This window comes from Catharus ustulatus, chromosome 7, assembly GCF_009819885.2.
Source record: "Catharus ustulatus isolate bCatUst1 chromosome 7, bCatUst1.pri.v2, whole genome shotgun sequence".
NCBI classification, from domain to species: Eukaryota; Metazoa; Chordata; class Aves; order Passeriformes; family Turdidae; genus Catharus; species Catharus ustulatus.
In genome coordinates this window covers 13,120,164-13,137,827 of record NC_046227.1, presented here as the reverse complement: position 1 = coordinate 13,137,827, position 17,664 = coordinate 13,120,164, and the positions used below count along the sequence as shown (strand labels likewise).

Below are 17,664 nucleotides of genomic sequence, written 5' to 3'. Positions count from 1 at the left end.
TTTCATGAGGTTTTTGTGGAGTGGAGGACTCTGCATGTTTTTCTGTAAAGTTACTGGATTTTGGGGCAGTTTGAAATACTTCAGGAAATTTTCTGCTTCTCTGTCAGGCTTTTCTTCATAATGCGACAGGCAGGGCACTTACTTTCTAAAAGCTTGTGTGAAGTGTTGGGAGTTGGAAGGACCAATGACCATAAGTTAGCTTAGAGAGATCAGTCTTGTTAGAATGTGTGTCTGTCATGGGGAGAGAGAAAAGCAGCTTAAAGGTGATTCAGAGCAGAGCCTAATTTTGTGTAGTGTGGTTGTAGTGGCATTGCATCTGAGGAGAAAGAATACAGGTATTGAGGGCTCAACATCTATTTGGGAACTGGAGAGAACATTTTAGGTAAGCTCTAGCCTTTTCCCAAGTCTTGCATTGTACTGCTGAATAGTTTTCCAAAATACTTTTCTACATCATCCCTCTTCCCTGGCTGTGGAGAATGGCTAAAGAAAGACTCTTTCCAGGTTGAAACTAATCTCCATGAACATGCCTTTTACTTTCCATCTTGCATGACATAAATGTACTAAGCTGACAGAAAGTTACAGAAATTCACAAATTGTAAAACGTACAACAAAGTATTGTTCCAATGACTGCTGACCCAGAAATAGCAATCAGATTCCCCTTCGAGAGGAAAATCTGTTGGCTAGTTTCAAATTGACATTTCTTGGTAACCCTTGTAAAAGCTGTTTTAACACTTAGACTGTTATACTTTCTAATTTCAGCAGAGACTTTCTAGTATTGCTCCTGACAATTGCTTCTTCTGCAGCTGTAACAGCAGCAGCCTACTTTCTGTATTCCCATGTTTATAATAGCTGTATATTGGGACTGTTGGTCTGCTTTTTCATTTGCTGCTAATCTATTCAATTACATTTTGTTGTGCTGCAGAGTTTCTAGCACCTCTTTTAACTGACTGCCTTATTTCTTTAAAGTATGCACTTGAGGTCTCAAGAAATATAAATTTCTCCATTCATTATTTTTTCCCTTTGAAGTGCAGCCAGTTATTTTGCCCCTGAAGACTGCATTTAGACTTTCCCATAGGATATCTTGAGTGATTTCCACTAATTTTTGTTTGAAGGAGATCTTATGTTTTTTCTTGCATATATTTTAAATATTAATCTTTTGAAACTGAGTTATTAAATTACCTTGTAACATATGACCAAGTGGCTACTTGCAATGATGAAGATGGGGTGTGAAAGAAACACAGTTAAAATTTTGGATGCTTTATGCTGGAAGTGTGCCATGGTTTCTACTATCAGGGTAAGGTCTGTCCTTGAGAACTTTGACAGGCTATAGGTGAACAGATAAACTTATAACCTCTGCAGACACACTGGGGCACAGTCTGCTACAGCTCTGAAACAGAACCCTTGAGAGTGATGCTAAAAGAATGCCTTCCTACAGCATTCTCCCTGCTACCTTGCTTTTCCAAATTTGAGGTTTCTCTCTGGCAGCATTGCCTGTCAATGAATGCTGTTATTCTGACTCTTGGTGCTCATACACTCAGTGTGGCAAGGATGATTCTTTACCAGAGCAGTATCCATTGGAGCTGGCTCTTAACTTGGCTTTGTGCTACAGAAAACCCTCTTAAGACAGCCTCTCCTTTCCACCACCTACAGCTGCAAGGTGGATGTACTGTGCTGCTCTGTTCATCTAGGAAAGCAGTAGGTGTGTTTTCAAGACATTTATATTTGCAGTGACTTCCTGTGTCAGTGTAAAAAAATTCTTTCAGAAGTACTTTCAACATTGATTCCTGTTACATAATTGAGTGCAAATCCAAATCCAAGACTTCAGTAAAATACTGACTCAGACTGACACACCACAGAAGGGTAGGAGATAAGTACAATGTTCTTAGAAGGACTCCATGGTTTATTTAAAATTTAACGTAGCCATTACTTTCTCTCTTGCCCCAATTCAACTAAGCAGAAGCCTTTGGTTTTTCATTCTCGTAATGTGCTTCAGCTACGTCTTCTGTTTGTACTCAAGTGGTCTTCTGCAGTATGGAAGAAAATCAGTCTACTTCAACAGAAGGCTTTTCTCTCCTACCTTCTAAGGAAGAGGGACGTCTTGTTTGTTCATTTAGAATCCAAGGTTTGTAACATAGCTTGAGTGAGCAAATCTACAGGTTTTTCAAAACCCAGGGAAGGCTTTAAGAACAGTTCTTTTGGCCAACTTGTCTTAATTGCCTTACAATGTGTGGGAATCTGAGCACAGTGACATTACCAGGGTAGCAGTTCACAGAATCATAGAATGGTTTGGGTTAGAAGGGACCTTAAAGATTATCTTGCTCCAATCCCACAGGCATGGACAGGGATGTTGCCCACTAGATCAAGTTGTTCAGGTCCCATCCAGCCTGACCTTGAACATTGCCAAAGATGGGGCAACCACAACTTCTCTAGGCAACTTGAACAAGTACCTCTCTACCGTCTGAGTAAAAAATTTCTTTTTAATGTCTGGCCTAAATCTTTCTCTTTTAGTTTAAAACAGTTCTCCATTGCCCTATCACTACCAAGGGGAGTAGTTCCATTAAATGCTCTAACACAGTTTCTAGAGTTGCATTTTAGCACATCTGTAAAAACATTGATTATGTGAAGTCTGCATATCCACTAGCAAAGCGTTACTGCTTGAAAGATGTGAGTGATATTAACCTATTTATTTATCCATTTATGTAGAAACACAAATAATTGCATATTTTGATCACCAGTTTTCTTTCTACTGTATCCCATACCCTCATCCTATTTTATTGCTGTGGAATCAGCCAGCAGTTGCATTAGGGATTACAAAGGAATCTAAGGAGCATTTACACTGGATTTGGGAAAAATGGAGAGTTGAGCCTACTTGGAGTAGATGTATTCACCAGAACAATTGGTGATGAGTGCTCGGTGTGCCTCCGTGCCAACAAGAAAATACATAACAAACAAGCACTTGAAAAAATCAGCAAGCTGTAACTTCAGCAGCCTTTTGATGAGCTTTTACCATCAGAACTTCCTTTTCTTATGCTCTACATAAAGAAATGTTACTTTATTCTGGCTGCTATATTTTCCTAGCAGCTTAGGAATTCCAACACATATGCTACTCCTACTTGAAATGTAAGGAAGTGCTGTAGTTTTGAAATCTTATTTTATGTGTACTTTTCTTAAAAAAGGGACGCTGTAGACGTGAACATAAGGTAGATTTTCATCTTATCTGTAAACAGCTTCAAATTTTGCCCAAATTTTCTAGTTTGTCATATGAATTTTCATACCTTTTTTTTAAAGGGCTCAGGACATTTTCCGTCAGGCAATGAAATTTCAAAGTGTCATCTTGGAAGTCCTTCCTCCATATAACCGAGAACAGTATGAGAAGTCTGCTATTGCTCCTCTTTGTATGCTGAATAATGAAGAAGGAGTTGCAAAAACAAAAATTCCACCTCCTCTTCATCCAAAACCTGCTCTGAAAACAATTAGTATTTCTGGACCAAGCTTGGAGTCAGGTGTACAGGGAACACTGCAACAAGCTAAGAGTCCCAACCTCCCACGTCTGGGTAGAAAGCCTTCTTCTCCCTCCCTGTCTCCACTTATGGGCTTTGGCAATAAGAGAAATGCAAAGAAAATAAAGATAGACCTGAAAAAAGGTAAGTCTTTGGAGATGGTATAATTTATTCAGCGTCATGTTCTCTATACCTTAACTTTTAATTTAATGAGTGATATTGAAAATATAAGTATGTTATTTACCATTTAGAAGTTCCAAAATTTTCAAAAGGTATAGGAATGTAAACAGTAATGTTTTATACAGTGGGCTTTCTCATAAATTTTGGATGTATGTTATCCGGATTTACTGATTAGGACATCTCTGTTACTGACTGTGGAAGCAATTCCATTAGCAACAAGTGATTTTTAAGAGATAATTCAGTCTTTTCATAAGTATAGAGTAAAAGTTTGAACTGTTTGCTGGTAACCTTAATTATTTTACTCAGCCTGCTAATTGACCGTATCACAGTTATGACATTCTTTTAAGGATATGTTTAAAAATCTGCTCTGCTCTGTTTCATGTTTTCCAAGAACTTGATCACAGATTTACCTCTTTCCCTTTTTTATTTTCTGCAAGACTTTTTTTTTCCTCTATCATATTTATTCAGCTGTTATGAGGCCAAGTTTGTGTCTATATCTTTAATTGCTGCACCATGCAGCTGTCTGTCTTTGAATGGAATAACAGGTTTAGGAACATGTAGTAAAATGTGCTTAAGCAATTTCCAATTAGCAGTTGTATTTTATATTTAATTTCTTTCTCTAATTTGACTGAGAGTTAAATTTGATCCTAGAAGTGGCCCTTTTGAAAACTGTCTGTAACTTTGTTCTTATAACACATTACAATTTTAATCAAGTTCTCATTTCTTAATTTTTGTTGTTTCTTTACTTAAATCACTCATTTTTACTTCTGAACTCTTCAACTGTGTATTAAGAATTTCTAGAGCTAATGTTTTTGATTTTGAAACACTTATATTTTTAGAAATTATGGCAATGTGATACTGACAATGATGATACCTTTGAAAACCATCACATGGGTATGAGATTTTTATGGACCCTGCTATTCCCAGTGATTTTAGTGGCCTATAAGTAATACCTGCTAATATTTACTTTACTCCCTAATTATTTTTTACAACATATCTGTTAACACTTGAGGTTGTTTATTTCCAAGCAGCAAACAACTTTACTAATGGAAGCTTAGAAATACCACTTTGTACTTTCTGAACAGCACATCATCAAGTTTTGCATTCAAATCATGGGATTTTTTTTCCCCATTTACCAAATTTCAGTCAAACCTGCTAAATTATATTTATGCTCATAAATAAACAATTCCAACTGCTCTGATTCCATGAAAAATGATTGACATTAAAGTGAAAACTAATACTGAAATGACCTAAAGAAAAAGTAAATACTTTAAAAAGAGAGTTCTTTCTTGTTTTTTATTATGTACTTACCCAAGTATTTCCATCTGTAGCTGTTGGAAGAGGGTTTGGGTATAAATAGACTTCTTCTCTAGACTATGCAGAAAACTAGCTCGTGTTTACAGCTTTTTATTTGCTTTCTTTTTCTAAGAGTTAACCCGAATGAGTCTCTGAGATATCTTGCTGACATTTTTTGCTCACTTTTAATGATCATCGTTTACATGTTGAAACTTAAATTGCGACTTCTTTGTCTGACATTCTAGGTCCAGAAGGACTTGGTTTCACAGTGGTTACCAGAGACTCTTCAGTACATGGTCCTGGTCCAATCTTTGTGAAGAATATTTTACCAAAAGGTGCAGCAGTAAAAGATGGTCGTTTGCAGTCAGGAGACAGAATCCTGGAGGTTAGGATAAACCATTGTGTTTGCATTGCTCAAAATTGATTGCTAGCTTTGTCATAAATCGTTTATTTCCTCATACATATTACTGATGTATGGAACTGCAATTCTTGCCCTTGGTTAAAAAAATAGTCACTCTCACAGCTTCTATGCCACTTGTTTGTCAATAAGTGCTTTACACCATGAGGTGTAAAAATGGTTCTTTTCACAAGGGTCTGTGGGGTGTTTGAACAAGGCAAACCTGGTAAAATCTTGTTTTTTAAAGCAGATAAATGTATTGCTTTAGGACCAAAACATGTCTTGCCTCTTCAGCTGCATCCAAAAATATCCAGTTAATATCAACCTGGTAAAGTGCTCATTTTAAGGCAATTTTGCTTAAATCGGTCTGTTGAAAATTTTCAGGTATCTTGTGACTTACAATCTTATTATCTAATGGGTTATTTCTACTTACTAGCCTCAAAAAGCTCTTAAAGTAAACAGTTTTAATACTAAGGTCTTGTTTCTGCACTTTTCATCTTCAAAGTGCTTTACAAACTAATTAAGCCTCACAAACCCCCTGCAAGGTAGGTAAGTACTACAGAGCTGCTTTAACAGATGGTGAAAATGAGGAGGAGAAAGGTTAAGTAATTTGTGCAGGGCCAGAGGGGGAGACAGTATGGGAGCTGTTGCTGGTTCTTTTTTGCTCTCAGTCACTGAATGACACCTGTGTTAGGTGAAGGGAACCTAACAAACCTGCTAAAAGGCAGTTACACTCAGAGATGAGACATCCTCTGTTCTTTTGTGGCTGGTAGGTGAATGGACGGGACATCACCGGCAGGACCCAGGAAGAGCTCGTAGCTATGCTGAGGAGCACAAAGCAAGGAGAGACTGTCTGTCTGATTGTGGCTCGTCAGGAGGAGGCATTTCTACCTCGAGAGCTGGTAAACTTGTTATTCTTTCCCAAAGAGTGATTTTTGAAACAATTCCATGGTTAAAAAGTAACCCAAGAAAAAGAAACAATGTCAGCTGAGAAATGCCAACAGAAGGTGGTCACATAAGGCTTGTTTCCAAGAGGTATTTATACTTACATTTGATTTTGAGGGATATTCGATTTTTATCTACTGTACATACAATTCCACACAATCTGATTTTTCATCCCCAAAAATGACAGCATAAGCATAACTCACAGGGGAATACTGTAAATTAATTTTGTAAGTGTGAGGTCAAGCATAACTAAAAATGGGTTATTCTCTTTCAGAAAAGCAACAAGCTTTAAACCAGAAATTTAAAGTGCGTGTAATGAGCCTGGAGCTTATCAGTAACAAACTAGTGAGGGTGGCTTCCCCCAGGAGATGTATCCTAGGCCAGGTGCCCAGCTGCAGGAGGAGTAAAATTCTGCTGCACTACTCACAAATTTTGGAAGCAAGCTTTTTCTTTGGCTGCTAACCCTTGACTTTTTAGACTTTTGCTTGTCTTCTTTCCATCTCAAGTGCTTAATTTTCACTTTTGTTTTTTTATTAACACTGGCATCAAACAGTTCTCTTTTCTCTCACATAAAGAGCTGCATCAGAGTAAAAGTGCTATCTGATACATGCTTGTTTCCCCTCAGAGAAGGTCATTTCTTTGGTTGCTGCTTCCTTATCTTGATTGATGGCTATACTTGACCTTTCATTAAGTCTGCAGGATAAGGGAAGGACAGCATTTCCTGCTTTTGTGTCATTTTATCTCCTTCAACGAACACAAACCGCCTTCATCCTTTCCTTAAGATGCTGCCTTCTTGCTTTTCCTTTAGCCTGTTGTCAGGATCTTCTGTAGAAATCCTCCGTTGTGTTTCCTCACAAAACACTGCTGACAGTTTTCCTCTTGTTGCCAGCTGGTCCTTGTTGAGGTCACAGTTGCCTGTGATAGGATAGGGAGCTGAAGGGGCATTCACGTTCTCTGATGTGAGTCTTTTCTGCTGCTGGTGCCCGCTTTTTACTTGTGAGGAGTTGTGAGCAGTTATGAAGAGTCATAGAAAAAGTATTTTGGTTCCCATTTTTCTCTTTTATTGTGTAATTCTTAAAGAGCATAATGGCAATTTCCAACCTTGTAATTGGGCATTTGTTGTCAATGATTTCCAAAGCAACAAAGCTGCTCGTTGCATTGCTCTGCTGAGTAAGCCTTGAGCTGTAGAGTCGGTGTCTGTGTGGATCAGAGGGAAATTTCTGTATCTTAAAATACTAAATTATCTATTCTACATAGAATTTCTTTTCATTCACCAGCTCTTCTAAATAAGTGCTTACTTTTTGAAAAAGCTACCCATTTGCCTTCACACCAAAACATGGTCCTAAACCCATTAGCAGTATTTTCTTCTGTGTTTTTTTAAGTTACAAAGCACATTACTCAAAAAATGTACTTTAAAAAGTATGCATTCTTCTCTTTTCTCTCCTTTTCCCCCAACATTATACATTATTATGTATTGTAATAGTACAAATTCTGCTGGAAATCACTGCTGCAGTATGTGGGTATGAAGATTGGAAGAATCTAAAAGCTGTTTATAATTTTTACCTGCCACAATTGTGTGATAATAAATTCTAGTCTCTACAGCAAGGATTAACTACCTTTCAAAAGGTGATTTACTTATGACTGGCATGATTGAAATCCAGGAAGTAACCACATTTATCCTGCTGGCTTGACCTTCTCTTAGATTGCTTTCTCTGTGAAAGAATGATGCACAAGTGATGGCCCTCACTGTAACAGTGATGATGTGGGAATTCTAATACTGCTCTGTGTTCCTCGTTATCTCAATCGAGTACAACATCATACAAATGAGGATTACTGAAATACATTACATAAATTTATGGAACCAGCCCATCTAAATTAAAAAGCCCTTCAGCAACATCTGGTAGTTTACAACAAAAGTGTGAGTTGCCATCCCACTAAGCTACCAGATGTTGATGCTAACACAATGCTTGTTAGAATTCATGAGGTGTCTGAGAATAGTCTGAACAAAGATTAAAAAAAAAATTAAAATTGGTTTAGCTTTTTTGTTTGATTTCAGCTTTAGCCATGATATTGCATTGGACTAATCCTCTACTACCTCAGAAGTTACAGTACTGTTTTATCAAAGAGGAGAAAAATGCCAGCACTTTAAATGTTTGTTTTTGGAAGGAAAAGCAGTAGATAATCCAATATTTTTCAAGGACAGCTGTAACTGAGTGCCCTGATGGTGTAACATGCATGCAGAATTTACCTGAATACTTGGGGATTTCGTTAATGCCTGGCAATAATACGGTAATTGCTTTATATCAGACTTGTTCTTGCTTTGAGCAGTTCTCCAGGGACTGTAATCTGAAATGTTTTCTTTAGATTCCCTGTTACCTGCTGAAAGGAAAAGGGCCACCTAGTAAATGTAACCACTCCCCACAGCTTCCTGTGGTAAAGATGCATCTGAAAGCTGGGCCCACTAGAAACCCATGCACAAAACCACTTTGAGCATGTTACTCCACTAGAATTGGGTTTTTATGTGGATTTGCTGGAGATAATCTGATAACTGCATGGGCACAAAGCAAATAATGTAATAAAATCACACTGGGTGGCATTTGGTTGCATGGGTCTGTAATAATATAATTTGACTTTACCTTTTAACAAAGCTGCGGCTTGGGGAAAGCTTGGTCTCACGAATATTTTTTCTTCACTAAGATAGATGGGATCATAGTTTGGGTGTTTTGTTACTGTGATCTGTGCTTATGAATTGCTAGCAAGTAGAAAAATATATTCAGAGTAGCAAGCTTTTGCCACAGCAACTGAGATGTGATAGGATGAGGATGAATAAGTGTTGCAAAAAAGCATTATTAAATTATAGGGAATTGTGGTTTTGGTTACGCTGGCCCATGCAACATCTGAGAGTTATGCAGTTACAGCATAACAATGGAAAAGAATTGAAAACCCAATATTTTTAGGGTTCTTACTCCTTAAAAAAAATAAATAAAAGGAGGCTCTAATGAGATTTTTTTCTAAATATATTGAAACAGATCAGTGAAGTAGAATTTGGACCAACCACAGGCTGTCCTCCTTATTATCCAGTTAGCCAAATGTTCCCAGTAATTCATGCCAGCTGTTGACAATGTAGCAGCTAAGTAAGGGGCCGATTCTGAAACTCAGGGGGAAGATCTTGATTCACTTAATTACCACAGTCTATGGAGTGGCCAATGATTAGTGTGTTGTTTAAGGTGCATTTGGGTTTTAAACTGTGTAACTCTCTTTCCTAGAGGATGGTGAATATTACAGAAAGAATTTGGTTTAGCTGCATAGGTCTAGATTTTCCAGCTCCTCTCAAAGTGATTGGAATGCACATCAAACTGTGGCTATCATTCTATTGTGTTTTGGAAGTACAGTGTTTTGACTGTGTGTGTGTGCTGCATCATGTTTTTTCTCTGGGGAAAATGTGTGGTCTGAAAGTGCCATTCCTTTTAATAATAATGGAAAAATTATTTAATTCTCCTTCTGTTTCTGAATCCTCACATTGATAAAATGGAAAACTACTTGAATGAGAACTGCTCTGTTGCAGCCCTTTCTGTGCTATGATCCTTCGCAATTCTTTATTCTATATGATGCACATGAGCAGAGGAATGTGACTGTTCTGCAATTGCCAGAAATAGTATAGTACCAAAAATATTCACATGCATTTTTCTGTAAGTTAGACCACATACATTGTAATTTTTGCATATCCTTTATTTTTTGTATTAAAGATCTATTTGACTTACCAGTTGAAACTGTAATTGCTGTTTCTGTGGTTTCTTGGCATATTAACTGATTCCTGAAGAATGGGGGTGAAAGGGAACAACAAACCATCATTTTTATAATGATAGCTAAATGAACAACAACATACTAAATGTGGTATTGGTCTTTAAGTATTTTTTAACATGTGTATTATACAGGATGGAAGCAAGCAGGATAAGTGGCAAGTTCAATTAAGCATTTTTTTCTACTTACCATATGATTAACTCATGTTGTAGTCTTCCCCCAGTTAATTTCTTCCACTGCCTTGAACTTGTATGCCTGAAGGAAAACCAGTTGGCCTATTTGTTTTAATATTCAAAGCTTAATTTCTATTACTTCCTTTTAATTGTTGCTTGCCTTCAAATGTGCAGGAAATAATAGGCGAAATTACAGCCTAGACTTAACCATTTTTGCACCTGTTCTTGTCGTTCAAAACAGTGATTCTAGTGCTCAGTTATCCAGAAATGAATAAATAATTTTGGTCAGAAAGTGATTCCAGCAACTACCTTTTTTCTATTGTGTTGTGTCTGTTCTAAGGGAGATGAATTGGATAAGAAAAAAAAATAGTATATACTGAATTTTAATGGCAAACACAAGAAGGTGTTCTGTGTAATTAAGACAAGGATATTGTGAATGCACATGGCACCTTTCATCGCTAATAAACTATGTAAAATTTTAAATATCCTGGGGGTTTTAAAGAAAAGTTTATTTTTGGACCTATTCTCTTCATCTGGAATAGTTGAGACGCGAGCGAGTGTTGTGTCTACACAAACGTGTATTTTTAAAGACTAAGTATTGTGTGTGTAGTGCAGCCCCTCAAAGGTTTTCAGCTTCATCATGTATTTTAGAAGATGGTTACTATTTCATTATGTCTTAGGGTACTGGAAACTGTTATTCAGGTTTGTAGATTAGTTGTGCTCTTTACAAAAGTCAGTAAGAGATCAGTGTTAGAAAGGAATGCAACCATCTTTCCTGTCACAGTGAGAAGTATCTCTCTATCCAGGGTTTGTGTGTGACTCCCTAATTTACCAAAGGGGAATGAATTGCTTGGTAATCTGTGTATCTTTCAAAAGTGGTTGTTTTTTGAGCTCTCATATGCAGTGCAATGCCCATAACAGTACCAGCACAGCAAATGTGATTTTTCGATGTGATAGCTGTTGTCAGCCTTTTTGAGGCCACAGAGACCTTATTACATCTGGCCTACTATTGCTTTCTCTGTAAGGCCCATCAGAGTTTATGATCCAGCAATGATTTGCCTTTCAGAGCCCACTGTTCCTATATTCCAGCAAATATGAGGAACCTTAAAAGGATGGTCTGAAAGACCTGGTCATAACCTTCATTGCCTGCTCTCCTGGTAGTAAAGAATAAATTAGAGAGAATACAAGGAAGGAGAGAAAAGCATAATGTTACTTGTACTGTTAGATAATATATTCATGAAATGTGTTACGGGATTACTGCCAAAAATTCCTAGTTTTAGGAATCCTACCTCAGAACACTGAGATATGTAAACTGCTTACTTGATAATACAAGTCTTAGTTCTGAGATTGCCCAAAATTATTTGAAAGCTCACTTTAATGTATGACATCATAAGTATATATGCATCAGAATAGAGGCATATAAAATCTGGTCTTAACAGAAATTGAGTCTTCATATATTTTTGAGGCATTTACCCAGGTCTACTGTATTTGCATTTAATAAAACCAGAGTATTTGGGCAATTTTTAAATCCCTCTAACAAATGTAGTGCCTTGCCATTTACAAGGGTCACCAGTTCTATTCCATATACCATATGAACATTTCTAAATTCTTTCTGTCTTAGAATACATAAGAAAACTTAGAAAAAAGTTTTCCTAGGCTGACTTAATGTAAAACATATGCCTGTGGTGTTTGAAGTAGGCATAAAAGAATTATAAAGCTTATTGCTTTGTTTACTATACCTTTAAAACAGTAAGCACTAAAATGAGTAGAGTTGGATTTGTGTGTCACTGTGTATTGTGTGACCTGTGCCTGGAATGAATTCTGAAATGATACAGTAGCAGCAACCCTAAATTCATCCTGAAAATACCATGCAGCCTTCCATCTTCCTGTGTTATAAGATTTTAGGCTCTGAGTGCTAAGGTGTGTTAACTGCATGGGGCTCCAGCTCAGTAAGGTGTGTAAGGCACAACAGCTTACCCTGTTCGTGGGCTGAAAATGGTTGTTTTCAATGTGAGGCCAGCCTTGACTGAGGACTGAACTAGCTGATTTTTCACCCTGTGTTTCCTACAGTTGTGTAGCTCAAAAGAATGTTAAGTGAGACTGTATTTTTTAACGTTGAGGAGCAGTGCACGTCAAATTACAAATAGAAAACTTTTCCAAGGGCAAACCATTTCCTTGGTGGGTTCTCGAATAGGCGAGTCAAGCAAACTGGGGAATCTCCATTCCTGAAATGCACTGTATCTGCCGTGGATGAAGAGCTGAGTCTAGCTTTGTCAGTTTTTGAAGCTGTAATTCCAGAGTCTACATAATTCAAACCAGACACATTCTATCTAGCATGACACAAATTTTTAGTGTACTGTGTTAATGTTAAAATTATCCAAGCATGCTATCATATATCTCCATGGATTTGCTACTGCCTTTCTTGTCTTAGCAGGGTGTGCCATTAGTGGCCATTTAGTTTTTATTGCAGTATGGAGTACAGATAATTTTAAAGAAGCCAATATAAAATATCTGTCAGAAATGCTGAAGATTAATATGTACAACACTGTTTACAGTTATTTACTAGATTGTGACAAGATTACAACAGTGTATTACCTTTCAGTATTACTTTTAAGAGTGTTACAATATGTCTATTGCAAAATACAGTGCAGATTTGCAAAACACAGTGCAGATTTTATAGTGACTGAATGACTGAGCTGTCAGCAGAGTATTTCTTAATTGTGGCTAAGTGCTTGGAAAGAACATGGAGCATGATGCAAATAGGGGGTATCTTCTTTTCAAACTTTTCTGCCAATAATAGATATGTGGTGCCACAATTTAAATGTTTTTATCAGAAAGTCATTGCAAAAGCATGCAAATGTCTTATTTCCTTCATAAACCTTTGAAAATAACCCTCCTGGGTCTTTTGCCTTTTGCTGTCAGCTCTGAATGGCACCCCAGGGAGTTGACATCTCTTATCAGAAATGAGCAGCCAGGCAAGGGGCAGTCAGCATATTGAGAGGCCATAATAGTGTGTTGGTCAAGGGCACCAGACAGGTACTGAAAGGTCTCTTGTTGTGTTAAACAAATGCTATTTCCTTCCTGCCTAAGTGAGAGCTAATTTTTTGTAAGCCTCTCTTTTGGCAAAAAAACACAATAAGGATGTATAAGGCAACCTTTCCAGTGAGAGATTAGCATTAGGTTATCATAAATCCGCAGATTAAAAGTGCTGTGGTCAATGAGAATGGACATTGTAAGATTAAATAAAAAGACTAATTGAAAGTGGTGTCCCATGGTAGAGGATTGACACAATATTGTGTAGATATAACCATGGACTAAGTAGGAAGTTGAAGAATAAAATACATAGTACTTTTTTCAAAGCTTATAGTTCTGATTGTACTGCTCTGGTGACTGAGCAGTTGTGTGGTATGGGAGAAGGCTAAAAGTATATTCTCTGTGGTCTTTAAAATACTGAGAATTTATTGGTGAGACTGGTAAAATTTTAGATTATTTTTCATAATCCTTTATTATAAGCTTTTAAATAAGAAATCGGATATCTGAGGGATAGACGTGCTTCTAAAAATTAAAATCATTGGCAGAAGATTAATTAAATGTATCCTGATACAGATAGATAGAGGTTTTCAGTCCGCCTTGCTGAATATTATTTAGGATTGTGTTATTAGGACTTTCTGCTTTCATATCTAGCAAATTCTCTGTTCTCTCACCTTCATATAAATTCTGCTGAACTTTTCTGCCTGGTTTCTGGTGATTCAGTAAATGTCAGAATTGATTTTACTGAAGTTGCATGCAGGTATACCGGTAGATTAAAACATCCCTGTCCTGATTTCCCTTGAGAGGAGTAGTACCTGTTTGGTTGTTTGCTCTGTTCTGTATCACCACCGAATCTGGACAGCAAGCAAAAAGATTTTCTCTTAGACATTTTCTGTTTTATTCTGGTCCAAGAAAGAGAGAGGAGATCTTTGTCTTCCCCAAGCAATTGAGAGAAGTCAGGAGCTGCCTGGAATGCTGGATGGTGCAACCTCAACTTTGACCAGAAGCTGTGGCTGGCAGACTCCTATAAATATTAGTGAACAAACACCACTAGGCTGCAGAAAAGTGCTTACCAGGAGGGAACTGTTCAGAGCTTGTTGCAGCCATTGAAAACTGACAAGCTAAAATTTAGCAAAGCTGAAGGAAGAACCTGCCCAGCAAGGAAAAAATGAACAGTGGAGACTGATTTGTTTGTATTTGTTTGTGTTGGAGTTTTTTGGTTGTGGGACATTTGTTTTGTTTTTAACTTCAACCTGTGTCTCTGTTGAGTAAATTTTATTAATACTCAAGAGTGTTCCTGTCTCAGTGTACCCCTCTTAAAGGAAAGAAATGAGCAAGAAATTGGGCAATGGGAGCAAGAGACCTCTGTGGATGAATAGAGAACTCCTGTCATTACTCAAGCGTAAGCAGGAAATACACAGGAGATGGAAACAGGGTCAGGTCACTTGGAATGAATATAGAGGGGTTGTCAGAGTAAGTAAAACCAAGATAAGGAAGGCCATACCCCATCTGGAATTAAATCTGGCCAAGGATGTCAAGGACAACCAGAGGGCTTCTTCAAATACATTCATAACAAAAGGAAAACCAAGGATAATGTGGGGCCATTACTAAAGATAACAGGGAGTCTGGTAACAGAGGATGCAGAGAAGGCAGAGTTACCAAACACCCCTTTTGCATCTGTCTTCATTGGCAAGGCCTGCCCTCAGATTTCTCTGCCCTGGGAGACAAGGGTAAAGCAATGTTAGAAAGAATTTCCCTTGGTCAAGAAGGACTGGGTTAGAGAACACCTAGGCAAATCTGATGTCCACAAGTCCATAGGCCCTGATGGAATGCATCCACAAGTGCTGAGAGAGCTGTGGAGGTCATTCACAATGATCTTTGAAAGGTCATGATGGTCAGGAGTGGTGCCCAGGGACTGGAGGAAAACAAATATCACCCTAGTCTTCAGAAAGGGTGAGAAGGAGGACTCAAGGAACTCTGATATTCACATGGAGGACAAGAAGGTAATCAGGAGTCCCAGCATGGATTCACTAATGGTAAATCATGCTTGACTAACCTGATTACCTTTTAAAATGAAACACACAAGTACGTGGGTGGATGAGGGACATTGTCTACCTCGACTTCAGCAAGGCTGTCATCACTGTATCTCATCACATCCTCCTAGGCCAGCTCAGGAGGTGTGGACTGGGCGAGTGGGCAGTGAGGTGCATTGAGAACTGGCTGAACTGTGGCACAGGGGCTCGTTGGATGCCTCAGTGTCCCCCAAGGTTCAATACTGGGCCCATTATTCATCAGTGACTTGGATGAAGGGGCAGATGCCTCCTCACCAGAGTCACTGGGAGGAGTGGCTGATGCCCCCCCCAGTTCTGTGCAGCCCTTCAGAAGGACCCTTAAAGTTGGAGAGATGGGCGGGGAGGAGCATTCTGAAATTCAACAAAGGCAAATCCAGGGTCCCACATCCAGGGAGGAACCAGCACAGGCTGGGGATTGTCCGCTGGAGCAGCTCTGCAGAGAAAGACCTGGGTGTCCTGGTGGGCAGTATGTTGTCCATGAGCCATCACTTCGCCCCTGTGGCCCAGAAAGCCAATGGGATCCTGGGGTGCCCTAGGAAGAGCATTGCCAGCAGGTCAGGGAGCTGATCCTGCCCCTCTGCTCAGCCCTGGTGAGGCACATCTGGAGTGCTGTGTCCAGTTCTGGGCTCCTCAGCACAAGAGAGACACAGAACTCCTGGAGCAAGTCCAGAGGATGGCAACAAAGATGATTAAAGAACTGGAGCATCTCTGTTATGAGGAAAGGCTGAGGGAGCCCAAGGTTGTAGAGTCTCCCTCACTGCAGATATTCAAGAACCCCCTGGACACAATTCTGTGCTATGTGCTCCAGAATGACTCTGCTTGAGCAGGAGGACTGGGCTGATGACCCACTGTTCTCCCTTCCAACCATGCCCACTCTGGGACTGTGTGAAAAGTACAGGCCAGGCTGTCTCAAAGCTCTAACCATCCTGAGAGATAACCATATAGATATCTGGACTTTGATTTAGGTGAAGATGTCTTGTTTATCCTGCTACAATTGAGTTACTTTCCTATGTCTGCAGTAGGGAATAGCTTCAGTGATATACTATCATTTAATTCCTGAAATGCTGGGATGTGATACATTTATTATGGAAAATACAGGATGTGGTTGTTGACTGGGCAATTTATAACATAAAGCTGTAAGTTTTTTCCAGGCTAGAAACATATTTGTGTTGCAGCCCATTTCATTCATTCTATGTTTGAGTGAGTTCAGATTCTAGGATAATCTTGAGGTAAGAAGTGTTTCTAATAGAATTCAAGGTTTAGTGCATTGGAGAGGGTTTCCTTTACCAGACCATAATTTAGCTGATGGTGGTTGCTATATTGTAAAGTATTAATGTCTTGGGATAATGTTTTAGCAAAGTCAGGGAAATAGAAGCAGTAGGAATCCAGCTCTGTGAGTCACTATCAGCATTTAATATTCATACCTGCATATTCTAGGAACAGGGGCCATCATTCATTAAATTAGTTGCCCAAATGAAGCAGGTAATTGATGAGCTGTTAACTTAAGGATGGCTGGAGCTCTTTTTGTCATCAGTGAAAGGTATTGCTTGGGAAGAGCATAGGATAATAATTTGAAAACATTCAGCAAGTATAGGATGAAATCAAGCTTCTAGATTTTGTTCATCCCTTTTTTCTCCTCTGGTTTTCCTCCCTTCTGCTGCTTCTCACATCCTTCCACAACTAAGATTTTTCAATATTGTATTTGCACCAAATAGCCTTGATGTAGACTTACTATCAGGCATTTGCTATCAGATGCTACAGTGGGTAGCTGAGGAAAATTTTAAGGGAATAAAGACAGAGTTTACTTGCCTTACAGTGAATTAATCACTGACTTATAGATATGCATCTCCTCTCCTCTTACCCATCCCCGTGAAACCTTTGAATTGTCATTCAGCCTCCATCATGGGTAAAAATTTTTTTATAGTACTATTAGACAAAGTTCAACATTATTTTTAAATCAGTTTTTTCTGGATCTTTGGATAAAGCTGAATATAGATAATAAAAAGATGTTTGGGATGATTGGACTATGTTGAACATGAAACTTGTGAAGGACTTTAAAAAATATTAGAACCTTCTCCAGTAATAGGTAAAAGCAGCTTGCATTAATTTACTGAGGTTTTGATATGATTAAGTGATCTGTTTCATAGAAAATTGTAGCAAGGAAAATGGTAGAAAGATGTTACAGGTTCCAATTTAAGTACTAAGGAAAACATAGGAAATTAAATACAGACAAAAGTTTACTGTACTTGTCTGGATTCCTGCTGAACACA

General features: G+C 38.3%; 1 protein-coding gene across 1 annotated transcript in view; it reads left to right on the top strand.

The window, feature by feature from the left end:
* Positions 1 to 17,664, top strand: part of PARD3B (par-3 family cell polarity regulator beta) — a 394,443-nt gene that overhangs the window by 180,930 nt on the left and 195,849 nt on the right. Inside the window, exons 8-10 of the mRNA XM_033064800.2 lie at positions 3,289 to 3,644; positions 5,222 to 5,361; positions 6,147 to 6,275. Coding sequence (XP_032920691.1) covers positions 3,289 to 3,644; positions 5,222 to 5,361; positions 6,147 to 6,275 — 625 coding nt within the window. The remainder of the gene's footprint in view (positions 1 to 3,288; positions 3,645 to 5,221; positions 5,362 to 6,146; positions 6,276 to 17,664) is intronic.